The sequence below is a fragment of the Amblyomma americanum genome, chromosome 10 (genome assembly GCF_052857255.1).
Source record: "Amblyomma americanum isolate KBUSLIRL-KWMA chromosome 10, ASM5285725v1, whole genome shotgun sequence".
Lineage (NCBI taxonomy): Eukaryota > Metazoa > Arthropoda > Arachnida > Ixodida > Ixodidae > Amblyomma > Amblyomma americanum.
This window is the reverse complement of record NC_135506.1, coordinates 17,867,555-17,894,929: the sequence shown is the minus strand read 5'-3', so window position 1 is coordinate 17,894,929 and position 27,375 is coordinate 17,867,555. Positions and strand designations below refer to the sequence as shown.

Below are 27,375 nucleotides of genomic sequence, written 5' to 3'. Positions count from 1 at the left end.
GCTGTTGTATACCTGTGTTTTTCAGCAGGTGTCTGTTTTTGCGCTACCAATTTTACTGTTGATCTTGAGTGTTTTCTTTTACATTCCTGCTAAAGCCCTTTTTGGGGCTGAAAGTATTGCCACCTAGTGTTGCCAGGTGGCGCAAGCTGTCCGCGAAGACGATGAGGTTGCGATCGTGCTAGCGCGGATCGGCCGCCATTACCGTCTCCTCTTGCCGACTCCAGTTGTTGAAGCGTCTCTCCGTGAGAACTCCGTGACAGTATTAATAAATGAAATGAAGACTTTTTCGTTTTACTGCAGTCATTTCGTCTGTATTGTTTACGTTTCATGACACTCCGATGCACACGTAGCCCGGTTCGCTAGCGGAGGCCTCCTGTCTGGATCTCCACAGTACGCGAAGCGGTCTCGAATCGGCCATCGACGGCGACGACCCGCAACTCGTAGAATGCGCCTGCTTCTAGTCCGCTGAGCAGTACGCTCTCGCCATGTGTCTCCACACCGGTTCTCAGCCACGTCTCTTCGCCCTTGCGCCGGTACTGCACGTAGAAGTCGCTGCCCGCATAGCCACTCGTCGGTGGAACCCACGTCACCTGCAAGTCCAAGCAAACCAATCACATGACTCCACCCTGCTCGCTGCTGTGCCACCAACCGCCGTTTTAAGACACGTCATTCAATCAGACATAACTTCACCAGCGAAAGAACGGGACACCAGGAGAAGAAGAAGACAGGACAACGCTGGACTGACAACTGAAGTTTAATCGAGAAACGTCCTGGGTCACCAAACGACGCATGCGTATCAGGCTCACAAAAAACCCCTAAAAGACAAAAAACCTATGTGGTGAATCACCTAGGAGAGGATGCACGCACCATAATTGGCAAACAAAAAACAGCAGGAGAGGGAGGAGGAGAGGGAAATCCTGGAGGCCTACCATATTAGGTTGCAAGGCAGTGACACATGCGTCAGTGCACCGTCTTTAAATCTCACTGACAAGGAATTTAGATTCCTGAGCAAAAGTGTACGAGTGCAAGGTTGACAGGCAAATTATGTGTTTTTTGTGCTTTTGTGCTTTTTGTTTGTTTTTTGTTTGCCAATTATGGTGCGTGCATCCTCTCCTAGGTGATTCGCCACATAGGTTTTTTGTCTTTTAGGGGTTTTTTGTGAGCCTGATACGCATGCGTCGTTTGGTGACCCAGGACGTTTCTCGATTAAACTTCAGTTGTCAGTCCAGCGTTGTCTTGTCTTCTTCTCCTGGTGTCCCGTTCTTTCGCTGGTGAAGTTATGTCTGATACACACCAACTAGCCCACATGGTTACCTTGTTACTGTCATTCAATCACTTTCTCTACGTGATAACGAAGTCTGCCTCTGCTTTCTTTAAATTATAACCAACTCTATCTGTTCGGCGGTGCAGCGCATTCGCTCTATTACGGCAACACGAAGGCGTATGAGAAGAAAGAGGACAAAACAAAGAAGACAAGGCAATGCGCGTCTTGTATCTTTTTTCTCAGTCTATTGTTAGTCTTTCTGTCTTGTCTTGAAGAAAAAAAAATGTCTCATCCAGCAGCTTTTGTTCAAGCCAGATACTGTAGGTTCAGGTTTGCTTATTATATCGCGTAGCTTCTGACCGTGTGCGTTCTCCTGAACTTCCAAAGCCGTGCAGATTCTGCGGCGCGCAAAGCGACGCCAACCTCGTTATTGCTTCTTCTTCTAAATTTTGCCGCGAACCCTTGTAGTGTGTGTTCAACCTTCAAAGCTGCCGCCACGCCGCCTCATCACGTTGTGAATGCGAGACGCGACCAGATTTATCTCGATTTACCGCATCCAGGCGGAGCCGATTCTACCATATTCCGGAATGTTCTAGTGACTTTGCACGCTTTATATCGGAAGTTAGCTATCAGCTTTAAATTGGGCACACCCGAGAGCGGCGGGCATTTTGTTCGACGACGGCCGAGCACTCTTGTTGCTACGCTGCCGCGGAGTGATTCAGCCCATTGTTGGCGCAAATCAGCCCAAATAAATAGTTTTCTTTAGACGCCATTTTAGTTGTCTTTCTGCTCTCCGGATCGCAGTCACCACTCCTGACAATATGAATGGTGCCACTCTTCATTTAACGAGAAAGAGGCACCTCCGGCGCCACCACACACTTGCTCTCACTTCCGCGTGCGGTAACCACTCACCCCCCCCCCCCCCCCCCCCATCCCCCTTCCCGCGCGCGCTATTTTACCAGAGAAGAGGATGCTGCGCTTCGGAGGATCCGGGTCAAGGTTGCCCTCACTCCTGTCATAACACGAAAGTGGTCTCAATTTCGAGACATTAATTCACCCCTGTTGTCAAGTCTGCAAGTACACGAATACCGCGGACAATATTCACCACCTGCTGTGGGTTTGCTCAGCGCTGAAGCCGACGAGAATCTGGCACCTGGCGGTAGTGGATCTCTCGCCTAACAATCATTCGTCACATACCGCTTCGACTTAGGGTCCTCATCACCGCGCACTCTTCGACTTCATTCGATCAGCCAATCAATTTTGATTCATTTAACCATCATTTTCTTTCAACCAGCAGTACATACCCCCTTAATTGCGTGAGGCAACTAATGTTAGAAAAAATATGCATGGGAATTTATTACTTTGTTGTGGCTTATTAAGTGCTGGTGCAACATGTATGCTTATGATTTGGGACGTCTTAAGAATGACGTATAAATTGACTGTTCGTGTCGGGAGCGTGTTTGGGTAGATAATTATGTATGAGAGGCGTGGATAATAAACTGGATGCCGAAGCTTCCAAGAAGGATGTAAAAAGATAGTGTTTTGCGTCTGTATGTGAGAGGGCAAATCATTATGTAAGAGCTGAGTAGTGTACACTGACAGATGCTGGTGTGTATGGTGCGAATAGTCTTTCATTGTAATATGATCCGGCTGCACCGACCCCTGTAAAACGAACGCTGCTTTCGTGGAGAGGGTTTTCAAATCAGTAAAAGAAAAATCCGCGCAAAAAAGTCTTACGATTGTGTCCTCCTTCTCCTCACTAGTCTTCATTGTTTTCTTGTTACCGCAATACTGCGCATAAGGTGCCATGTTCAATGAAACTATGAGCTACTATCTCGCCTGGAACCATTGCTGAAGATAATAAAATCTGTCATTCTGAGAGACTAAAGGTTGTCTGTTATTCAGATCACACGTCCATCCCAGTCAACTTTTCGTAATTATTTGCAGGTAATTAGACATTATAAACACGCATATTCTCCTACGATCTAAGATTACGTATGACGTAAGAACCATATTTCGAGTCAGGAGGCTGTCACGGCTATAGTTGCATTGACATGAACGCTATTTAAGTTCACGTGAAGAGGAAAATAATTGCTGAAGAAATTCAGCAACTTCTATAACAACACTCTCACAGCACCTGAGGACGCTCCGGCGCCAGCCGTTCGTACGTGCTTAAGTTAACAGTGCTAAGAACTTACTACATTTTGTATTTTGGCTCTTAAAGTTACGTCAACTATTTGAACGGGCGTGATTTAGCGGCAGAGTAAAGAAATAGCCAGTCAGAGCGTAATGCCAGTGTTGTCAAGAAGAGCTTAGTGCTAAAGCTGGAACGATACATAAGCAACTAGATGAGCTGCGGATAATGTGAAGTTTAAGCCTCTCCAAGCCTGCAGTGGGCTCGAACATTAAACTCTTTCCGTGACAGGGGCCTCACCTTGATGCTCGCATTGCCACCGCTGTCCGGAATCTTGGCCCAAATGAAGTCCGGTACGTCCGGCACGCGCTCCGAAGGGTCACCCGTCCGCAGCTCGATAAAGTAGCGTTCACCCGGTCCCAGCGCTGTAGCCGCCCGCACAGTTATTCGGTACACGGTGTTAGGCCTGAGGCCCGTTAGCCTGGCTTTCGTCTGGAGCGGGTCACGCACCGGAGGCAGTCGCTGCCTCTCGGGTTCCAGTGAAGTGCCTCTGATTTCCTGGTAGTAGATGTGGTAGCCCGTCAGCACGCCATTCGGTTGCTGCGGCTGCTTCCAAGTCAAGTAAAAACCTGTTGAGCCCATCGAGATGCCTTCAAGGGCATCGACAGGCCCGGGTGTGTCCTCGGGCGTCGTGAACTCGATGGTCTCCGATGGTGGCCCGTTGTACTTGTTGTTGAACGCAAGGACGCGGACCACGTTGCGTGCGTAAGGGCGGAAGACATTTAGCTGCGCTCTGGTTTTGTTGGCCGCCACCACCACCTCTCGCAGCAATCCTTCGCCCTCCTCGGGCGTCCACGTTTGGACCTTGTAGCCACGAAAGTGACCTCGTACCGACTCCGCGCTAACGGGACTCCACGAGAACTCCGCTGACCGTGGGCTAAACACTTGAATCAGATTGAAGTCTTTGGGCTCCTCAAGAGGCGCGTCTTCTCCTGAGTAGCCGATCACTTCGGAAGCGGCGGTGTTTGCCTGGCCCTTGCGGTTGTGTGCTTCGACCCTGATCCTGTACGGAGTGAATGTGGGCTGACCGGGCACAACGTGCCTGTCCTGCCTCCAGTCCTCCACAATGTGCGAGCTCCACGTGTCATCTGGAAGGTCAAGGCGCTTCCAGAGCACCTTGTAGAAGAAGCCCGGGGCATTGTGGTCGATTAAGGGAATAGGCGTCCATGTGATGACCAGGTTGTCTGGGCGGTCTCCGTTGCCGATGACATTGTCTGGATTCTTATAGGGCACGTCTTCGAGAGTCGAGCATACCGTCGACGGGGGCTCAGAAGGCGCTGAGAGACCGATCTTGTTGCGGGCCACTATCCTAAAGGTGTAATTTGTCCAAGGGCTAAGCGCCAACATTAATTCTGTGTCAGTTGTAGGGATGTTCTCGACGGCGTTCTCCCACGTGCCAGGAGTGAAAGAAGTGTTGTACTGGACAGCGTAGGACAGGATGGGTGCCCTGTTATCCCCTCTAGGCCTCCACTGTAAATTCGCTCTGTCCCTTTCGCACACCACACCTAACACCTCCGGAGGGTTGGGAACATCTGTAAGAAGAGAGCGTCTGAGCAAAAAGGACAACTCCTATTTACGCGGTAGAGAAGTTAAGAACTGAATATGAGCAACAATATCTCGTGTAAGCGTAGCAACAGTACTGCAATAATTATGTCTGCGTGGACGCTTTGCGCTTTGACTTCTTGTTTACCCTGCCCCGCTTTTTCTGGCATTGTAGAAATGCGACTAAAAATACGTAGTTCGAAAAATTACTTTGAGACAAAGCTTAATATGTGTTGCGCTTCTATCGTGAAGGCTGATTCAGTGACCACAGAATCTCGCTTAACATTTTTTCTCGGCTTAGAAGAGACCAGTCTTGTCAGCCTTAAGTTCAGATGCAGTAAACATTTGGCGAATGATGTCAGCCAAGCGTGCAGTCAATATTATTGTATGTTTAAAATACACATGAAAGAAGGCAGCTGTAATGGTGTGCTAAGTAACAAAGTTTCGCGTTTTGCACCGCCCTCCTCTACTCGATGCTTTGTCGTTTTAATTCGCTTCAACCCTTACGCTCGCCTTCTCCGCACCATAAGCACGATTACGTCTGTATGGGGTTAAAAAGGGTGTAGGCTGCCGTCTAGCGCACACCCATTTATAAAAGGTCAACTGACTTCCTTTTCACTGAAAATGGAAATTAGTTTTGGGGGAAAGGAAATTGCGCAGTATCTGTCTCACATCTCGGCGGGCACCTGAACTGCGCCGTAAGGGAAGGGATACAGGAGGGACTAAGAGAAGAAAGGAAGAAAGGGGTGCCGTAGTGGAGGGCTCCGGAATTATTTCGACTACCTGGGGATCTTTAGCGTGCACTGACATCGCTCAGCACACGGGCGCCTTAGCGTCTCGCCTCCATCGAAACGCAGCCGCCGTGGTCGGGTTCGAACCCGGGAACTCCGGATCAGTAGTCGAGCGCCCTAACCACTGAGCCACATCATTTCTGTTTAGAGTGAAGAGGCTGGTATGACAGCGAGTGAAGGAAAAGCTAATATTTGCAGTTGTTTGATGCTCTACATGTCATATTCGTTCTAGATGTCACACCCGTAGTTCGGTAGCTGAAACTTATATAAAAAGTACGCGGAAAATTTTTTTGGACTTATTTACTTAGCGCAAGCGAATTTTGCGTGGGGATACGCGCTTATACTTATGTATTACGCCTCATTATGTAAACCCTGCAGAATATTTGGTCCCTGTACCCCTTCAGATGTGCACTCGGAAGTCTTGAACCAGTTGAGCACGTACCTTGAACGATGAGACTGGCCTGCGCGCGGTCACTGTCCACCGAGGTATTTGCCACGCACGTGTAGACACCCGAGTCGCGCACAGTTGCGCGGGAGACGACGAGGCTGTTGTCATTCAGACGCACCAGGCGAGGATGGGCGCCAAAGTCTATAGGCTCCCCGTTGAACAGCCATTGTATGGTCGTCTCCAGAGAAGGGTCCGATATAACGTTGCAGCGAAACGTTGCGCTCCCGCCGGCAACTACCTGCATGAACAACCAGTGCCCGTTGGCAGTTGTTCGAGGAAATCTTCTCGAAGCTATCGGTGTAGTCGACGTCACTTGCCAAGCCGGCCAGTAATGGAGTCAGTTCAGTTTCCATCGTTCCATATACTTCCTCAATATCGAGCGTGGGAAAATATTCGTAATTTTTTCAGATTTTTCTAAGGAATATGCCCACAGTGCTCACAACCACTTCCCAACCTCATAAATTATGCAAATTCTCTCGGGTCGTCATATATGCCCATTATGATTCTACACTGCTTTCAGGGCCTTAGTTATAGCCAGGCGTCAGACTTTCAGGATTATGCAGTTTTCGTTTTTCTTTTGAGGTGGGACAGGGGGGCCTGGTCCGAAGCTTGAACCCGGGACCACCGCTTCACCGGAGCAGTCGCTCTACCAACTGAGCTAACCGGGACGGCAAGCTTATGGTAGGGCGAGATCGAATGGATCAATAACTCGAAGTGTGAACAGTGTTTGCCAAATCTTTGGGGGAATAGATTTGGTGAATAGGTGGAGTATATTTTTAATAGGGGCGCAATTACTAATTGGCATCCACCCAAGGAATCAGGGTGCAGAAGAGTCTTATATGAAAATACCGGAAGATGTCTATAACGACTGTACAGCTACCGTAGTCGTTCATAAAATCAGTGTAAAATTCCAATAAGGAAGGGTGTCAGGCAGGATGCAGATCTCGCCAGTTCTATTCAACGCCTCTTCACAGGAGGTGTTCAGTAGCCAGGATTTGGAACAGTTTGGGATAAGAGCTAATGGAGAATGGCAGAGATCGTTAATGGCAGTGTACCAATATCCCTCAAGAGAAAAGTATACAAAAGCTGTAGCTCACCGGTAATCACCTACGGCTACTCACCTCACCTATGTAGGGGCTAACGAAAAGGGTTCAGCTTAAGTTAAGGACAATGCAGCGAGCCATGGAATGAAAAATCATATATGTAAGGGTTCAGCTTAAGGACAATGCAACGAGCCATGGAATGAAAAATCATAGATGTAACGTTAAGAGACCGGAAGCGGGCAGAGTGGATGAGGGAACAAACGTGTCTTAATGACATCCTGGTCGAAATCAAGAGGAAGGAATGGACTTAGTGGGCAGGCCATGTAATGCAAAGGCAAGATAACCGCTGGTCCTTAATGGTAACGGAGTGGATTCCAAGACAAGGCAAGCTTAGCAGGGGGCGGTAGAAAGTTAGTTGAGCGGATGAGGTTAAGAAGTTGGCGGGAATACAGTGGCCGCAGCTGGCAAAGGACAGGGTTAATCGGAGAGACATCGGAGAGGCCTTTGCCCTGCAGTGGGCGTAGTCAGGGTGATGATGATGATGATCCACCCAAGCGCAACCATGCGACAACAAAGGAAAGATATACAGCTTTTTCAGAAACTTCGCAGTTAAATGTTCGTCCTAGCCTGGGGTTCTAACCCTGGGGGATTCCCCTAAACATCTGACCAGCATTGAAACTTTGTGTGGTACTTATGCGGGTAGCAGTTACGAGAGAACGTATACGTGAACTAAACATGCTGTTAAAATCACCTCGACGTCCTCAGGAGACCCGGAGATCCGCGTCCTCAGTGGTCGATCACTGGTAGCGACCACATTCACTGCAACAAGCGCCAGGAGCGGGAGGAGCACCACTGGGACAAGTGTCATTCCTGCATATCAGATACCACACATCCTTAATAAGAATAATAATAATTATAATAATTGGTTTTTGGAGAAAGGAAATGGCGCAGTGTCTGTCTCATATATCGTTGGACACTTGAACCGCGCCGTAAGGGAAGGGATAAAGGAGGGAGTGAAAGAAGGAATGAAGAAAAAGGTGCCGTAGTGGAGGGCTCCGGAATAATTTCGACCACCTGGGGATCTTTAACGTGCTGTGACATCGCACAGCACACGGGCGCCTTTGCCTCCATAAAAACGCAGCCGCCGCGGTCGGGTTCGAACCCGGAAACTCCGGATCAGTAGCCGAGCGCTCTAACCACTGAACCACCGCGGCGGGTGGCTCATGAAGAAATGAAGAAGACTGCCATAGAAACACGACACATGCTTCGTTTCAATTTCGCCTCGAGACGTGCGCGCTGCGCTTACATGTCAAACATCTTGGATGGAAACTTTAAAAATTGAAATATTGTAAGATATTGTCGCGGAAATATCGATGGTAATGGTGCAATCTTCCGAATATGTGGCGAAACCTTTCTTTTAGGGTGGTTGCACCACTCGCATAGAGTGGTTCCAGTTAAGGCTACCATAGAAACCCAAGGAGGACGCTTTTGACGACAGCAAGAACGTTGGTAAGGAAAAAAATCCAAGCCTGCCGACTGGAGATCTGCGGGTATATTGAATATTATAACGAAATCTTACAATCTGCGTTCATAAACTGGTTCCCGTTCAAAAATGCTCTTGTCCAGAATTGCTGGGTTTGAAGCCATGAAGAGTGAGCATGCTCTGCGGTTGGCGCAGACAGCGCAATGTTGAGGTAATTTTGATGTACATAGTTAAAATTAGTGCAAATGTGGTAAACATCAGCGGGCGACCATGATCGACTGTACGAAATTATGTGTGCTACTGATCAAAACAGACATGGTTTGGTTGCACTCCAGCTGCAGCTTCGTGACTGTAAGAAAATGAAGTGTCCGGAACGATCGCTGCGACCTCTGTCCTGCTTTACTCACGGCTGCTCCGTGCAACCGAGTTCCTTCAGTACGGCGTCCTTTGAGGCAAATAACATCGCGATTTGGGAGCGTGCAGTCACTCGAAATTTTTGCAAATCTTGTGGCTTCATTTACATTGAGAAATTTAGCGTAAACGGGAATTTAACAGGATAACTAAGCTATCATCTTTAATTAATTATTTATGGACATTAAAATATTTTGACCTGGTTCTGCATAAAGCCCAAGACTGGTCTGATATGCGCAGAGCGCACACTTTTGTATCGATGACTACATTACGGTAGCATTTCGAGCCTTCAGCATGGCGGCGCGTCACCCTGTGGCCGCGCCGCCACGCTGTCACGTGGTTGGTCACGTGGTGCGGATCAGCTGCCGGCTAAAAAACGCGGTTGGTCACGTGACGAAGTTTCACACCGCCAGCTGTAGCTAACCCGTCACTCCAGGTTTAACCAGAGCTAAACCGCCGCCAATTTTTTTTCCCCTTCGAAGCTTCATACTCATTAGCTGAAACGCCGTTATATTGCATGCACTTTAGGTAGTACATCTCCGTTCTTACTTGTCACGCTATTCCCACGGCGACAGGTGGAGTGGGACATCGTCTGCTTGGTTACACTCGGGTCGTCTATGGCTGCAGTGACAATCTTCAGCGACGAACGACAAAAGACAGTGAGCGTTTTCATTTCGGAGCTGAGAATATCAGAGGGCTCGAGGGCGAGGGGGATTTGGTGAGGCTGAGGAGCGTTGACACACTTGTAAGGCAACACCTCTCTAACGCTCTTCCTCTTGTGGTGATTGCACAGGGAACGCGCCATGCAGGATTCTGCGGCACGTAGGAAAAACAAGCCGGATGACCTTGCGGCGCGATAAAAATACACCCCTTGAAAAAGGCAGACAGGCACGAGCGATATGGGCGCTTTAGCCGCTCCAGTGGTGACAATGCAGCAAAATAAACCAACTAATATGGCGTCCCGAGGTTAAACACGTGTGCCATTCAAGCTGCAAAGAACTTCTCCCTCCCAAAGTCACGCATAACGTATCGGAGCAGGTGGAACAGTGTCGGTTGGCTTGGCTTGCAAAACATTCGGCTGGTGGCGGCAAGGTGCTGTGAATTGGGTTATGTGCATCTACATGTTCGCCTATTGGCCACGGTATTCTCGTTGAGACTTGAGTTGTTGCATGGTGGGACTCATTGATCGGCTGAAGAAGGACAGCAGCAAATACTTCGTTTGGCTAAGGCGCCCGTGTGCTGTGCGATGTCAGTGCACGTTAAAGATCCCCAGGTGGTCGAAATTATTCCAGAGCCCTCCACTACGGCACCTCTTCTTCCTTTCTTCTTTAACTCCCTCCTTTATCCCTTCTCTTACGGCGCGGTTCAGGTGTCCAACGATATATGAGACAGATACTGCGCCATTTACTTTCCCCAAAAAACCCATTATTATTATTATTATTAGAAGCGAAGACGACGAGTATTTTGTTACTTGCCAAGAAGTTCCTGCGGGGATACACGCAGCGGGGTTTTGTCTGGCTGGTCATACTCAAGCCGTCTCTGGCTGCTTTGACGTCGTCGCCCACGAATGGCTCAACCATTCCTTTATCTAAAGTTGTGCTGGAGAATAACAAGTCGCTTAGCGGCGTCGGAAACGTCTGAGGAGAGCTGACGACCTCGAAATGCAGCGCCTAGTGAGCGCTCCTTCCTTCTCAGGCGGTGATTGCAGGGGCGAAGCTACGTGCAGGCTTCAGCAGGACGACGGAAAAGACGAAAGACTTTGCGGGGCGTCGAAATTGCACCCTTGGGAAGAAAGCAGAGCCACACGACGGATACCGGATGGGTCGCCGGTCCAGTGGTATCAGAGAAAAAAAGAAAATTGACCAAGATGGCGTCACGGGGTATAAACATGTGTGACATTCATACTGCAATAGAAGTCTTACCTCAGTCACGAATCACGTATCGGATCAGGTGTGGAGGGCGTGGCCTGGCTTGGTAACGAACACCAGTGACACGAACAGAGAGTGCAAGGCACGCGTTCTCCGCGAAAATAGTCTTGCTTTTTGCCTGCAAACAAGATTAACCATATATATTTTTATCTACAGCAGTACAGAGAGAGAGAGAGACAAACGGAAAGGGAGGGAGGTTAACTAGCAGTAAGTGGTCATTCAAATTTCTGAGCACGAAAAAACGCAAAACCTTGGTAGCTTGAGCAGTTAAAACTCACTGGACAGTGAGAATGTTTCTAGCTTCCTTCCTGAGCAAGTCACATGGCCATCGTCCATTCTTGCTTACCTGTATTCCTAAAGGCCGAAAAATTACACTTCTAAATCTGTAAAGGCGCCCGCGTGCTGTGCGATGTCAGTGCACGTTAAAGATCCCCAGGAGGTCGAAATTATTCCGGAGCCCTCCACTACGGCACCTCTTTCTTCCTTTCTTCTTTCACTCCCTCCTTTATCCCTTCCCCTACGGCGCGGGTCAGGTGTCCAACGATATATGAGACAGATACTGCGCCATTTCCTTTCCCCAGAAACCTATTATTATTATTATTATTATTATTATTATTATTATTATTATTATTATTATTATTATTATTATTATTATTATTATTATTATTATTATCATCATCTAAATCTGTCGTGAACTCGTTGTACAAGTCTTCAAAGTCGATGTTATTGCTTTTAAATTCTTTCTGAAGCGTGCGTCCAGCGTTTACTGCTCCGCATTCACGCAAGCTTTATGCGCATTTCACACAACGATTACTGGCTCTCATTTACACCGTCGACCAATGAACAACTGACTCACACGAGGCCGTCACCATCCGCAAACAAACGGCGAATTTATCGTGAAATTTAACAAGAAATTACGCGAGTCTACGTATATAGATTGCGCCCTGTTGCGCCCAGAAGAAATTCTGTGTAGCGCCGGTCCTTATTAGATAAACTGAGGCGCCCCCTGGGGGTAGTAAAATATCGCCAACATGTCCTATCACATGCTAAAAAATATTTATCTTGTTTATATGACAAGTGCTGCATCATCAGGTGCCTTCAAATACGAAAAATATAACCCTCTTTAAGATGCCCTTTGTTTCGAACAAAAGTTTTGTAGAAATTGGGCCCCAGGAATTAGCAAGAGTCAAATAATACTTTTGCAACAATTTCCAACCTCGAACGTTATTTAACGCGCCCAAAAAAGTCATTGAAATATGCCCGCTGAGCGTGATGGCCGCTCTGAAAATGCGGGACAAAAATCACCCCAGTCACCATTCAAGAGAGCATGAACTATGAAAAAAAAAAATACTGTAAATGAATTGCCATGTTCGCCCCCCTTGAACCTATACGGCACTGCTCGTTGAGAGAGGACTGGGAGGCGACCCTGTCCGGCTGCTGCACCCTCCAGGCCCAATGGGCCTTAACGCAGCGTGCCCGGGCTGCGGCAACCGCCAATGGGTTGCCTGACTAGGCATCCCCACCTAGTGGTTGTAAGGGCGTGACCCTTCAGGTCACGGACCCCAACACCTCTCTCTATAATTAATAAATGTTTTTACCACCACCACCACCACTGCACGTTGAAAGGACTGGTTTTTATTGGTAAGAGGTGCAGATCAGTGAATGCAAAATGGGACGCGGTATGTTTCACGCTCATAGTTGGCGCGTGCTTCCTTACGAGTAGTGGAACCCCAGTGGCACCTTTTTCTTGACGAGATGCGCGGGAGGTGGTGTTTAGTGCATTGGCAGCCCTCCATTACTGCTCTTCGTGAGTACTTGAACATTATTGTGCTGCATGAATTTATTCCTATTGATTAGCTGGCGACCCAGCAGCAATCGAAACCGCAAGTAGTTTGTTTACTGGAGATCCCCATTTCACGGTTAAGTGCAGTATTTGAGTACCGGTAAGCATAGAGCGCTCATTATTTTTTTACTATAAACTAGATAGATCAATGTCACACACGGGAAAGGAAGAAACTTACCAGGCATGTTTGAGAACAACCAGAATATTTCCAAGCAAAAACTCCCACGTGCCAGACTTCCATGAGTGCAAGCTCAAGTTGCTCCCGATCCGGCTGAGATACCAATGAAAAACTGAGAAACTATATAAATTAGCTTTTATTTTCATTCCTGAGGTGGCAGAGCCTTACAAACTGGGTTAAAATATGACCTGTACTTGTCGACAGGCGCTCAGAGGAAGCCCAAATATTGGGTTACATTTGACCCCTCGCGACACAAAAGGTTTAAAACGTCCTTTGAGCTTGCCGAAGACACATGCAGACAGTTTTATTTTGACAAACGTATGATTATACTTTTATGATAGGCAAAGGTATCGAGAGGAAAAAAAAAACTCGTCAAGAACCGGCTACATTCACGTAGAAATCCCGGAGGGCGTATCCATGAGGATTGGAGGCGTTGCATTGGAATACAGCTGTGTCGCTCATGGCCAGTGTCTCGATACTGAGCACGGGACCTTCGACCTTGCGTCGCGGGTTAGGCTCCGCCCTCTCGATAGGCACACCGTTGACGAACCACTGCAATTCAGGTTCGGGTACACCCCCAGCGGCGCACTCAAACCGGACGCTCTCCCCTTCGGCCGCTACGGTGTTGTTTGGAACATGCTGCCAATACGGCGCTGATTCCACCTTTACGTGCACGGTATGCGTCTGGTCTGGCCCCGCTCCGTTACTTGCTTGGCACTCATACGTGTCTTCGTCTTCGAAGCTCACCGATTTGATCTCCAGCGTCTTGTTGACATTGTCGTACGCGTAGCGTTCCGCTGGTGTAAGACTCCCAGTTCCCTGCTTGGTCCAGGAGATTTGAGGCAACGGCGAACCGCCGTAGATGCAGTACAGCCTGAGCTTGTGACCTCGGAGGGCCGTAATGTTCGGTGGCGACACGTACTGCTGGACTGGCGCAATTTGAGCATTTTCTGCACCTGGCACTGGCTCTACTTGCAGCTGGACCTTGTTGACAAACTTGTACTCATGCCGGAATTCCGATGCCGCCGTGCAAGCATAAACAGCATCTGAGAGCTGGTCATCCAGTTCAGCCCATGAAAAGTGTAATCTACCCTCTGGATCGACCGTGATCCTCGCAGAAATGACGTTGCGGAGCGCTCCATTCGCTTGGACGATGACCCAGAAGAGTCTTGGGCGTGGGTATCCTCCCACGGGCGGTTCACACTCCAGGGACAGTGGAGCACCCTCCACGGCACGGACCACTTTAGGCGGACCATCGGCGGACTCGCCTATCTGGGCCTTGCGCACCCAGACGGAGTTGGACACGGACGTACCGTGAGGGTTTGTCGCCTCGCATTGGTACATCCCTTCGTCTTCGTCACTCGGCTGGGTGAAGACGAGTGAGCCGCGGCCTGGCTGCTGAGTGATGCGGTCGTCGGAGTGGGTCGGGTCAAACTCCCGGCCATTCTTTGTCCACTTGAAGCTGGGTTCGGGGTTTCCCTCGGCCTCGCACTCCAAAACGAAGGGTCTGTCCGTCTCACCTATTGAGCCAGACACCCTGTACAACATTTCGTGCGGTGGTTGCTTCACCAGGGTGGGCGGCGAGGGCAGCTGAGTGGTGGTGGCCACTGCCACTGCAGCAAGCAGCAGGAGCACCAGAGGTTGCACTGGTCCAACCTTCATTCCTGCGTGTCACAACACCATTCGTTTTATTTTAAATTTTGCCTCATGCAGAAATTAGGGGCATATGAAAGGTTGGCCGTGGTGGGTAAGTGTCTGCGGCGCTCGTTTGTGTAACGCGAATATGCGGGTTCGATCACCAGGGAAGGAGACCGCTTTTCGACAGAGGTGAAGTGTAAATACATGTAGGTACTGAGAATTTGGTTGCAAAAAGTGTGCTTAAAGCGGCTGCTAATCCAGAGCTGTTTATTAAAGGCGGCGTGCCTCATAGATCATTGTGTTGTATCCCAACGTGAAATTTCAGAAAAGAATGGCAGCCTACCACTATCCCGCAACAGGAAATATTGTAAAAGGTGCGTCTCACCGCTGCTGTCCTATATGGGGCAGAAATGTGGATGCTAATGAAAAGTGTTCAACTTAAATTAGGGACAACGCAGCGAGCTATGGAAATAATGTTAGGTGAAATGTTAAGCGACAGGAAGAGGGCAGAGTTGGTGGGGGTCCAAATGAGACTTAATGACATCCAAGTCGCAATCAAGATCAAGAAACGGAGATGGGCAGGGCATGTAATGCGAGTGCAAGATAACGGACTGGATTCCAAGAGGAGGCAAGGGTAGCAGGGGGCGGCAGCAAATTAGGTTCGCGGATGAGATTAGGAAGTTTGCGGAGATAAGGCAGCCACATCTGGCACATGACAGGGTATGTTGGAGAAATAAAGGGTAGGATTTTGTCCTGAATTGGGCGTGACCAGGCTGATGGTGATGATGATGCGAAATGACTCACGCCGAGGTCGTTTCCCTTCTGTTCATCATCATTCTATACTTATTCACTGCGGCTTTGTGCGAGCGAATTCCTTCAGAAGAGGCGCATTTCAGTAGCTGGCATCGGGACGCGAGGGCGTTTAGTCACTCGCCATTTGAAAACCCGTGTTTTTTTACTGGGCTGAAAAAAATTAACCGCGCTCAATTTTCTTTCAACAAAAAAATCTTAAATGGGCCTTTTCCACTCCTCTCTTAAAAAACTTTGCTCTTAAGTTAGCTACAAAAATGCAGCTGGGCTCTCGTCATTAATGTGCACTTTCGGCACATTAGAAGTATATTCTGGCCTTTTCACGATCACTGCTTGCAACCGTAAAATAATCGAATGTATCTACAGCGCGCTATTTTTTTTCTCTCGAAAGCATGGTTCTGATTAGCATAAACACCCTGCATATCAGATGCACGTAAGCAAAGGCGACGCGTATTTTCTTACTTGCCATGGTGTTGCCGCAAGTACCGATGTTGCAGCCGTTCCTTGTCTGGCTGGTCACATTCATGCCGTCTTTAGTTCCTCTGATGCCTCCTCCGACGAACGACTCAACCACACCATATTTTAATTTTTTTTTTGTGTCGAATAACGAGTCGCTTTGTGGGGAGGGGAACATCTGAGAGCTGACTGGCTCGTAATGCAGCACCTCTCGGACGTCCCTTCCTCCTTTTGCGGTGATTGCAGTGGCGACGCTGCGTACAGGCCTCTGCGGAAAGACCGACACGAGGCGAATGACCTTGCGGAGCGTTAAAGTTACACCCTTCGAAAGAAAGCAGAGACACACGAGTGATATGAGAGAGTTCGCCGCTCCAGCGGCATCACTGCAGCGAGAAAAATTAACCAAGTTTGGTTCACTAAGTGTAAACACGTGTGCCATTCACGCCGCAATAAACGTGTCCTTGCTTACGTCGCAAATGACGGATCGGAGCACGTGCGAAGGGCGTCGCTTGGCTTGGCTGGTATAGCATTCAACTTCTGGCAGCGTGGTGCTGCGGATAATGTCTCGCGCTATGACTTTTCGCCGTGTTTTTCTCGATGCAGCCGAGTAATTGGACGTTGTGCCGCGCTAATTAATAGAAGAACAAAAACGACGTATATTTATTTCCATTCCTGATGAAGGAAAAGCCGCAAAAAGTAGATTTCGGAGATGTGCCATCGGATAATTGACCTCCGCCAAACGCTTACGGGAACTGCGTCGTCGAATTGATTGCAGGCAGGCAGTTTTTGCAGAGTATGCTCGTGTCCACGTAGTTTTTTTGTTTGCACAAGCAAGCGATTTGTTTCATCTTCCTCCGGAACGAATCGCACTAGAATGATTGCCGATCGAGCGCTGAAAGCCCCTGGTGGCATGCGATCGCTGGAGTACTTTCAGAACTCTTTGTTTGGCTGTGCAGCAGATTGTAGTCGGAAGTTCTAGCATCCGCCAGGAGACGACTCGCAAGGGCATGCCAATAGCAGGGTCTCTCAAGTACATCAGCATTCCGACACAGGATTGCAATATACTATGTTCGAGCACGCTCGTGGCCGAGTTGAAAAGCACTTTTGCTTGCCTCGTTTAAGTGTGCTCTTGTATACATTCTGCTCGAATATTAGGTGATCTGGTATGTAACCTGTCTTACCCCGCCACTTTGTATATAACCATGATGGAATGCAATGTTATGCCGACAAACTCCGGTGAAGAACAAACGGAAGAGAGGCTGGTGTGTTATACACGTGCGCTACTTACATATTCTAACCATTGCAGCAGGCTTGATCGTATAGGTGCCACTAGGATGCCCCGATACATGCACCCTAGGCGCCACCGCGCAGGGCAAGAGCAGGTCCTTGTGATTGCAAACCTGGCCTCTTCGAGCCACGTGTTCCGTTATGGTTGTGTTTACTTCTTTCAGATGTAATATTTATTTTATTTCTTCCTTTTTTGTCAAAGTCACTTAACTCCTTCAAGAGAGTTTCAGAGTGTTTACGAGCCCTTTGGCTAGCTCTCATATAGTCTGTGTGCTGTACCGATCAGGCTTTGCAAATTGTGCCTAAATATCGACCTCGAAGAGAAGGATGAGGAGGATGGAAAAGGATATGAAACGGAAGCTGGCCTAGATGACCTGAATAACAGCATTCGCCTGCGAGGGCGTGTGCTAGTTCGTTGTCCCGTGCCCCTTGATGCCTGGGGGATCATTTTGTGAGTGATTTTTAAAAAAGTTCCTATCCGCGAGGATTCGAGTGGCCTTCTCAATGACGCTGCCCTGGATGTGGTTTCTACATGCGGTTTGTGAGTCTGAGATCTCGACTGCCTGAGGATGCGCTTGGATTACGACCCCGGGCACCGTAGCTGAATGATTACAACTATGACGCGGGACTCTATACGCACCTTAGCTGAAATCCCACAGGACTATATGCTATAAGCTTCTGAATATCCCAAAACCTCGACAGAATTAAGCAAGGACGAAGAAATAACATTAATATGAGTACAAACCAAATACTGTCACACCTGGTGTCCAAAATTTTACGGGCCAGATTGTTGGCACTGCGGATATACTGCATTTTATCTGCCGAATTTTTACGGGCCTGCCTGAAAAACAAGGCATATCCCCTATCCCTTCCCCAAACTATTAAACAGTGGTGCTGCCTTGCTGAACACAGGCTCTGAGGTCCAGAAGTGGCTTGTAAACAGGGCCGCTTCAGCTACCTCGATAAATGTAATCCTGAAATAGGGAATCTATCAACGGGGCTCATACTCAGTTGTGGCAGTAAACGTTTTCAACAACCTAAAAACGACAACGAAATTCCAGGGGTTCTATGGGAGCTGCACTCCAAATGCACAAATACGTCCTCTCGTCTGTTCACAGTGCTTCTCCCTTCTCATTTACTAGTGCGGCACCGTGAGGCCCTATGTGTACTAAAATTTTAAAGCATCTTTAGTGTTTGCCGAATAAAAAGTTTTATTTTGACACCCGTGTGATTACATACTTTACAATTGGGACAGGCAATGTTATGGAGTAGACAGTACGATAAAACAACTCGTCAAGCACCGACCACATTGACGTAGACGTCCCGAAGGGCATATCCATCAGGGCTGGAGGCGTCGCATTGAATACAGCAGTGTCACTCATGGTCAGTGTCTCGATAGTGAGCACAGGCCCGTCAACCTTGCGTCGCGGGTTAGGCTCTGCCCTCTCGATAGGCACACCGTTGACGAACCACTGCAATTAAGGTTCGGGTACAGCCCCAGCGGCACATTCGAACCGGACGCTCTCCCCTTCAGCCGCGACTGTGTTGTTTGGCACATGCTGCCAATACGGCGCGGCTTCTACCTTTACGTGCACGGTATGCGTCTGGTCTGGCCCCGCTCCGTTACTTGCTTGGCACTCATACGTGTCTTCGTCTTCGAAGCTCACCGATTTGATCTCCAGCGTCTTGTTGACATTGTCGTACGCGTAGCGTTCCGCTGGTGTAAGTCTCCCAGTTCCCTGCTTGGTCCAGGAGATTTGAGGCAACGGCGAACAGCCGTAGATGCAGTACAGCCTGAGCTTGTGACCTCGGAGGGCCGTAATGTTCGGTGGCGACACGTACTGCTGGACTGGCGCAATTTGAGCATTTTCTGCACCTGGCACTGACTCTACTTGCAGCTGGACCTTGTTGACAAACTTGTACTCATGCCGGAATTCCGATGCCGCCGTGCAAGCATAAACGGCATCTGAGAGCTGGTAATTTAGTTCAACCCATGAGAAGTGTAGTACACCCTCTGGATCGACCGTGATCCTCGCAGAAATGACGTTGCGGAGCGCTCCATTCGCTTGGAGGATGACCCAGAAAACTAGGGTGTGGGTATCCTCCTTTGGGTATCTTCCTGTGTCCTCCTTACGCTACAAGGACAGCGAAGCACCCTCCGTGGCACGGACCACTTTAGGCGGACCATCGGCAGACTCGCCTGTCTCGACCTTGCGTACCCAGGAGGTGGTGGACACGAACGTGCCATGAGGGTTTGTCGCCTCGCATTGGTACATCCCTTCGTCTTCGTCACTCGGCTGGGTGAAGACGAGTGAGCCGCGGCCTGGCTGCTGAGTGATGCGGTCGTCGGAGTGGGTGGGGTCAAACTCCCGGCCATTCTTTGTCCACTTGTAGCTGGGTTCGGGGTTTCCCACGGCTTCGCACTCCAAGACGAAGGGTCTATCCTCCGACTCATCGTTGGAGACAGACACCGTGTACCGGATTTCGCGCGGTGGTTGCTTCACCAGGGTGGGCGGCGAGGCCAGCTGAATGGTGCTGGCCACTGCCACTGCAGCAAGCAACAGGAGCACCAGAGGTTGCACTGGTCCAACCTTCATTCCTGCGTGTCACAACACCATGCGTGTTAAATTTTGCCTCTGGCGAAACTCGGGGCGTGAAAGGTTGGCCGCGGTGGATGTCTATGGCGTTCGTTTGTTGAACGCGAATACGCGGGTTCGATTACAGCGCTAGACGGCCTGATTTCGACAGAGGTGAAGTGTAAATGCGCCTGGTACTGAGAAGTTGGTGCACGTGAAAGAACTGTGCATGCAGCGGCTGTCAGTTCGGAGCCGTTCATTAAAGGGGGCGTGCCTCATAGACCACCGTGTTGTATCCGCACATAAAATCTTATAAACGAATAACCAAACCAGCTCCGGCAACGCAGCATTTTTAATAATATTTCGGTCTAATTTTAAAAGAATCACTGCGAAAGAACTAGGACATAATTGCAATAGTTGAGTTCTTCCCGAACAAAGGCGTTGGAAATTCCACAGGCAGCACGATGAGGCTGAGGGCGCTCTGAATGTACTTGTGTCAGGTATGATTACCATATTCTCACTGCACTATTTAAATTAGCATCGATAACTGCGATGCTTTCCTACGACTGCGGGGACAGAATTTTCATTTCTCACACTTGAAGGCTGTGGAACCAGTGAAAACGCCACACTGGTTCCTTAAATCGAGTTTTAAGTAATTAAGCTTGCACTGTGCTCCATTACGCCGTATAGTGGCATCGATAGCGCGTGCATGACAGCTGCTAGGCGTCTTCGCGATGTTAAACAGTGTATTAGTTGCCTCAATCTCGAATTGGCCACAATAATAGGCGGGAAGCTCTATAGACGTCGTAGGCGCCATTAGCGCAGCTTCCGAGGTCTCCAAAGTAAGCCTGTCGGGAAGCTTTCTTCCGCCCGACCACATTTTACTAGAGTGCTGCTCGTTGACCAATGGTGGTTTTCGCTTATATAACGCGGCCCAGTTTTGCTGCACAGATTACAGCTGGTTTGTCACATAGCTGCGAGCAAGATGAGACCTCTCTGTCGCGCCGAAAGCTGCAACTAACAGTCACGATTGGCGGTATAACCTCATTATTCGCTGTGGCATTGCGGGACCGAATTCCTTCAGTAGAGGCGCATTTCAGGATCTAACATCGCGGCGCCAAGGCGTTTAGTCACTTGCGATTTGAAAGCCCGTGGTTTTTTGTGGGGCTGAAAAAATTAACCACGTTCACTTTTCTTTAAACAAAAAATCTGAAATATTTTCCAGCCTCCTCTTTAAAAATTTTGCTCTATATGTTAGCGGCAAAAATGCGGCTAATCTCTCTTCATTAATGTGTTAATTAGGCACATTAAAAATGGTCTGGCCTTTTCAGGATTACTTCCTGCAACCGTAAAGCAGTAGAATAAAAGCACAGCCCGCTCTTTTTTCTCTATCTTTTTCGGGACTTTGGTTCTGATTAGCATGAACACCCTGTATATCAGATGCATGCAAGTAAAGACGAGTGGTTTCTTACTTGCCAAGGTGTTGCCACAAGTACCGAAGTTACAGTCGTTCCTGGTCTGGCTGGCCACTTTCACGCAGTCTCTAGCTCCTCTGATGCCTCAGCCGACGAACTACTCAACCACACCATATTCTTGTCTAAATAAGTTGCTTTGTGGGGAGGGAAACATCTGAGAGCTTACTGGCTCGTAATGCAGCACCTCTCGGACGTCCCTTCCTCCTTTCGCGGTGATTGCAGTGGCGACGCTGCGTAGAGGCCTCTGGGGAAAGGCCGACGTGAGACGAGTGACCTTGCGGGAGCGCTAAAATTACACCCTTCGAAAGAAAGCAGAGATACACGAGTAATATGAGAGTTCGCCGCTCCAGCGGCATCACTGCAGCAAGAAAAATTAACCAAGTTTGGGTCGCGAAGGTTAAACACGTGCGCCATTCACGCTGCAATAAACGTGTCCTTGCTTACGTCCCAAATGACGGATCGGAGCACGTGCGAAGGGCGTCGCTTGGCCTGGCTGGCATAGCATTCAACTTTTGGCAGCGTGGTGCTGTGGATCAGGCCTCGCACTATGACTTTTCGCCGTGTTTTTCTCGATGAAGCCGAGTGGTTGGACGTTGTGTCGCGCTAATTAATACAAGAAGAAAAGCGACATCTTTTTCTTTCGACTACTGATGAAGGAAAAGAAGCAAAACATAAGTTTTGGAGATGTGCCATCGGAGAATTGACCTCCGCCAAGCACTTACAGGAACTGCAGCGTCGAATTGACTTCAAACAAGCAGTTTTTGCAGAGTATGCTCGTGTCCACGTAGGTTTTTTGTTTGCACAAGCAAGCGATTTGTTTCATCTTCCTCCGGAACGAATCGCACTAGAATGATGGCCGATCGAGCGCTGAAAGCTCTTGGTGGAATGTGATCGCGGGAGTACTTTCAGAACTCTTTGTTTGGCTGTGCAGCAGATCGTGATCTAAGTGCTAGCATCTGCCAGGAGACGACTCGCAATGGCATGCCAATAGCAGGGTCTCTCAAGTACATCAGCATTCCGACACAGGATTGCAAGATACTATATATGTCCGAGAACGGTCTTGGCCGAGTTGAAAAGCACTTTTGCTTGCCTCTTTTAAGTGGACTCTTGTATACATACTGCTCGAATATTTGGCGATTTGGTATGTAACCGGTCTTACCCCGCCACTTTGTATATAACCTTGATGGAATGCTATGTTATCCCGACAAGCTTCGGTGAAGAAAAAACTGCAGGGAGGCAGATGCCCTGCTTACAAATTCTATCCATTGCAGCAATCGATTACACCGCCACCTATGGCAGCGCCAAGCTTCATCGTATAGGTGCCACTAGGATGCCCCGATACAGGATCGAGTAACCTTAGCCGCCACCGCACAGGGCAAGAGCAGGTCCCTGTGACTGCAAAGCTGGCCTGAGTTCGTTGTTGTTGTTGTTTGTTGTTGTCGTTGTCGTCGTCTCGAGGAATATCATGTACCCATAGCGAGGGATTGCCCAGGGTGCGTTGCCCATTCTAACATTAGGTACAGTCGTGGACAAAATTTTGCGAGATGCCGGAGCGGTGTTTTCAAGCTGCCTTTGCGCCACCTGGCGGCGTAGTGGCCGCGTCGAGGCTACGCTGGCTGATGACTAGCGCATGCACGTCCCATATTCGACGCGCATATATTCCTATATTCATATATATTCGTATATTTGGTGTTGTTGTTTTTGGCCTCTGGAGGAATACCACATACCCACAGTGAGGTATTGGCCAGGGTGAGTTTCACATTCTAACGTTAGGTACAATTAAAATTGTCGTAAGTGAAATTTTGTTGTAATAGAAAAAATCTAATAATTATAACTAAGAAATCTCCCTGGCGCAATGATGTATTTATAGAGATAATCACACACTGATTCTAGGACATATCCGTTGGCGCCTGCCCCAGATGAAAGAAGCACCGGAATAGAGAGTGGAAGCCCTAATCGAGCGAGGGGAATCTCCAGATGAAGTCTACGCATAGAAGCGAACCGCCCACAGGAAAAGAGAGAGTGATCAAGTGATCCTATTTCGCCACATGATTCACAGAGCAGTAGCACGGTGGTTTGGGCCAGTTGGTTGCTATTCATAATGTAGAAAAGATTCGCAGCATAAATAATACGCACACACAAGACCAGGAACAAACCAGTAGCAGCACAGTCCTGTCTTGTTTGTTCCTGTTCTTCTGTGTGCGTTTTATTTATGGTGCGAATCTTTCTGCATTATGTATTCACAAAGGTTCAATCGAAAGAACCTCGGTTGATGTTTGCCCATGTCCACCACATGCGTTTTCAGAGCCATTACGTCCGTGAAATGGGCCTGCACTAGCTTTGGCTATTAGCCCAGTTGTGTGCGTGTGTGCACGTTTCATTGAAATAAATATGAAAAAGGGGACAAAAGCACAAATACGTCCTCTCATATGCCCACACTCGCAGTGCTTCTCCTGCCGCTTTTACGAGTGCGGCGCCGTGAGCCCTATGAGCACTAATATTTGAAGGCATCTTTCGGGTTTGCCGAAGAAAAAGGCAGTTTTATTTTGACATTGATATATTTATGCTTTACATTTGTGACAGGCAAAGGTAGCGAGTGGGCAGTACGATAAACATAACTCGTCAAGCCACATTGACGTAGAAGTCCCGAAAGGCGTATCCATGAGGGTTGGAGGCGTTGCACTGGAATACAGCCGTGTCTCTCCTGGAAAGTGACTCGATACTGAGCACGGGCCCTTCGACCTTTCGTCGCGCGTTAGGCTCCGCCCTCTCGATGGGCACACCGTTGACGAACCACTGCAACTCAGGCTCGGGTACACCCGCGGCGGCACATTCGAACTGGACGCTCTCCCCTTCAGCCGCGGCGGTGTTGTTTGGCACATGCGGCCAATACGGCGCTGCCTCCACCTTGACGTCTATGGTGTGCTTCTGGTCAGCTCCCACCCCGTTGCTTGCGTGGCACTCGTAAGTGCCTTCGTCCTCGAAGTCCACCGACTTGATCTCCAGCGTCTTGTTGGCATCGCCGTACGCGAAACGGTCTGTTGATGTAAGAATGTCCGTGCCCCGCTTTCTCCAAGTGATCTGCGGCAGTGGCATACCGCCGTAGATGCAGTACAGCTTGAGATTGTGGCCTCGAAGGGCCGTTAGGTTCGAGGGCGACGCGTATTGCTGGATTGGGGCAAGTTCTGTAATGCTTGGCACTGGCTCTACTTCGAGTCGGACCTTGGTGACAATTTCGTACTCATGCAAGAATTCCGATCCCGCAACGCAAGCGTACACGGAATCTGGGACCTGGTCGTGCAGCTCGACGTGCGAGAAGTGCAGTCTACCCTCGGGATCGACCGTGATCCTCCAAGGATGGACCTTGCGCAGCCCTCCGTTCTCGTGCAGGATTCCCCATAAAAGGCTAGGTGCCGGGTATCCTCCCACTGGAGGCTCACACTCCAGGGACAGCGGGGCACCCTCCGTGGCACGGACCACTTTAGGGGGACCGCTGGCAAACTCGCCCATCTCGGCCTTACGCACCCAGACGGCGTTGGATACCGACGTGCCGTACGGGTTTGTCGCCTGGCACTGATACAGACCTTCGTCCTCGTTGCCCGGCTTGATGAAGGTGAGGGAGCCGCTGTGCGGCTTCTGCACGATGCGGTCGCCCAGGAGGGCGGTGTTAAACTCCTCGCCATTCTTTGTCCACTTGTAGATGGGTTCGGGGTTTCCCTCGGCCTCGCACTCCAGATCGAATGGGCTGTCCCTCTCGCTGTGTGAACGAGACACGGTGTACAGCATTTCTTGCGGCGGTTGCTTCACCATGGTGGGCGGCGCGGTGGTCTGGGTGCTGCCGACCGACGTCGCTGCAGCAAGCAGCAGTAGAGCCAGCGGCTGCAGTGGACCAGCCCTCATTCCTGCGTTTAAGTACACCATCCGTTTCTGCTTTTGCTGCGTGCAGAAACTCGGGTCATGAAATACTCGCTGCGGTGAATGAGTGTCTGCGGTGTTCGTTTGCTGACCACGAGTTCGTGAGTTTGCTCAACGGACGCGTCTGACAAACTTAGATTGAGACCAAGTGTGAAAACTCTTTTGTACTGGAAGTTTCGTGTGCTTCAAAAAATCCTGCGCGTGGTCTAATTCATTGCGGAGGCATTTACCACATGCTTCGGGACTCATAGCGCAGATAGTTGTCGCCATTGCACATATAAGGTCATTAATCTGCTCCAGCTCTTTTGCGTGCCCAAGAAGTACTGCGGAAAGATTCTGTCGTCTAAGGTAGCGTTTTACTAGGCGAGCCCCAAAATAGGCCCCGAACTAAGAGCTGACCCGTCTATGGTGAGCAAGTGAGTTGCCCTCTGTTATTCTCAGGAAGGTACGACTTTGTGTCAGGTGGACACACATGCTGAAGGTAGAGTAGCGTTGCTTTCAGCAGGACTTAAGGGCAGATGCAGACGGTGCGAGCTATCTTCCCTTCTGCATTCTGTTGTTTCATCCTGTGCAAAGTTGCGATTCTCTACCTCGGACTGCTGTTTTGTGGCATTTAGAGCGCCCCATGTTTAACTGTCTGATATATATGGTCGCCATATTATTATAGCACTGCAGGTATGTACATTATTAACATCCTCGACTGCAGAGGACTGCGCAGACACTAAATTCGTTCTTCGCATTTGAAACTGTTCAGATATGCTGGCCTCTTCCTGAAACCAGGCTCAAATGAAGCGAAGTTCCCGCAATGATCTTGGAGCCATCACACCCACCGATGGCTTGTTTTTATTTTCTGTGGCTTTGCGTAACTCAATTCTTTTACATAGCCACGTTTGACGGGGCTAACATCGCGATGAGGGAACACGTAGTCACACGAAAATGTTTAAGCATTTCGCGGGACTCATTTTATGCTCGAAAAAAAAAGGGACTACGCTAAATACTTTTTGGAGAAAATAAAACTAAAATAGAGATTTTTCAACACCCCTTGGGCAACTTTTATATTCAAGATTTTGGCCAAAGTTAGCAATAAAAAGTGAGGTAATGTGTGTTTGTTGGGAAATAAAGCACACTGAAAGCTATTATAACATGGTCACGACGGCAACCTATGACCCTGTGTCATAGCTGCTACCTCGTAGAGCGTGCTGATTTTATTTTTTAGCTTTGGTCCCCCTTTAGCTGGAACACTCAGTATTTAGCATGCATCTAATTAGTTATTTATTTACAATAACTACAGCCCCCGGAGGGCCATTTTTGTAAAGCGGACGGATATACATAAAAGTGGTATATCAGCTAGGGTAACCCGCACCATCATGCGTAATACGTTTTCAGACACCGCTGGCACTGACAGGTCAACAACACTCAGCGACAGCTCAGGAAAAAAGAAGACATGCAATTACATATTTAATGGTCAAACGATCAGGGGAATCCCCCAAGGTGGAGTAGATTTTTAACAAGGAGTAATTACTCATTGGCATCCACCCAAACGCAGCCATGCGGCTACAAAGGAAAGCTATACAGTTTTGTCAAACTTCTCGCCCTACCATAAGCCTGCCCTCCCAGTTAGTGCAGTTGGTAGAGCGACTGCTCCGGTGAAGCGGTGGTCCCGGGTTCGAACCCCGGACCAGGACAAATTTTTTTCTTTGCGAAGTTTCTGAGAAAGCTGTATAGCTTTTCTTTGTAGCCGCATGGCTGCGCTTGAGTGGTTGCCAATGGGTAATTGCTCCTTATTGACACATATTTAATGCGCACACTCAGCAGGACATCAGAGAGCACACAAAAACTAAGGCATTGATTTAAGGCGTCGACATTGAGAGGTGCTTTCTTACTGTTAAGCTTGTCCCGCCGAAATAGAAGGAGCGAAGTGTGGTCCGGTTGATCACACTCGCGCCGCTTCTGGCTTGTCAGACGTCCTCGGCTGTGAACAACTCACGACGTTGTGCCTCGTGGCGGCGAATATCAGGTGGTTTGAGGGCAAGGGATACGGATGAGGCTTCTCTTCCGGTGATTGCGGATCGACGGTGCATCCTGGACTCAAC

General features: G+C 49.0%; 2 protein-coding genes and 1 pseudogene across 3 annotated transcripts; all 3 read right to left on the bottom strand.

Moving 5' to 3' along the window:
* Window positions 1-266: 266 nt before the first annotated feature.
* LOC144108062 (neuroglian-like) lies at window positions 267-16,182 on the bottom strand. Its single transcript, XM_077641343.1, has 7 exons — window positions 16,036-16,182; window positions 13,503-14,789; window positions 9,726-10,124; window positions 8,034-8,152; window positions 6,234-6,477; window positions 3,699-4,990; window positions 267-590 (listed from the first exon to the last, which is right to left on the bottom strand). The coding sequence occupies exons 1-7, from the start codon at window positions 16,097-16,099 to the stop codon at window positions 360-362; spliced, it is 3,636 nt and encodes a 1,211-aa protein (XP_077497469.1). The 5' UTR covers window positions 16,100-16,182; the 3' UTR covers window positions 267-359.
* Window positions 16,183-18,502: 2,320 nt separating this feature from the next.
* On the bottom strand, window positions 18,503-21,689 carry LOC144107126 (neuroglian-like). Its single transcript, XM_077640116.1, has 2 exons — window positions 21,365-21,689; window positions 18,503-19,915 (listed from the first exon to the last, which is right to left on the bottom strand). The coding sequence occupies exon 2, from the start codon at window positions 19,911-19,913 to the stop codon at window positions 19,452-19,454; it is 462 nt and encodes a 153-aa protein (XP_077496242.1). The 5' UTR covers window positions 19,914-19,915; window positions 21,365-21,689; the 3' UTR covers window positions 18,503-19,451.
* A 2,199-nt stretch (window positions 21,690-23,888) lies between these two features.
* On the bottom strand, window positions 23,889-27,375 carry LOC144107954 (neuroglian pseudogene; annotated as a pseudogene). Its single transcript, XR_013309444.1, has 2 exons — window positions 27,166-27,375; window positions 23,889-25,269 (listed from the first exon to the last, which is right to left on the bottom strand). The product of XR_013309444.1 is annotated as a neuroglian pseudogene (transcript).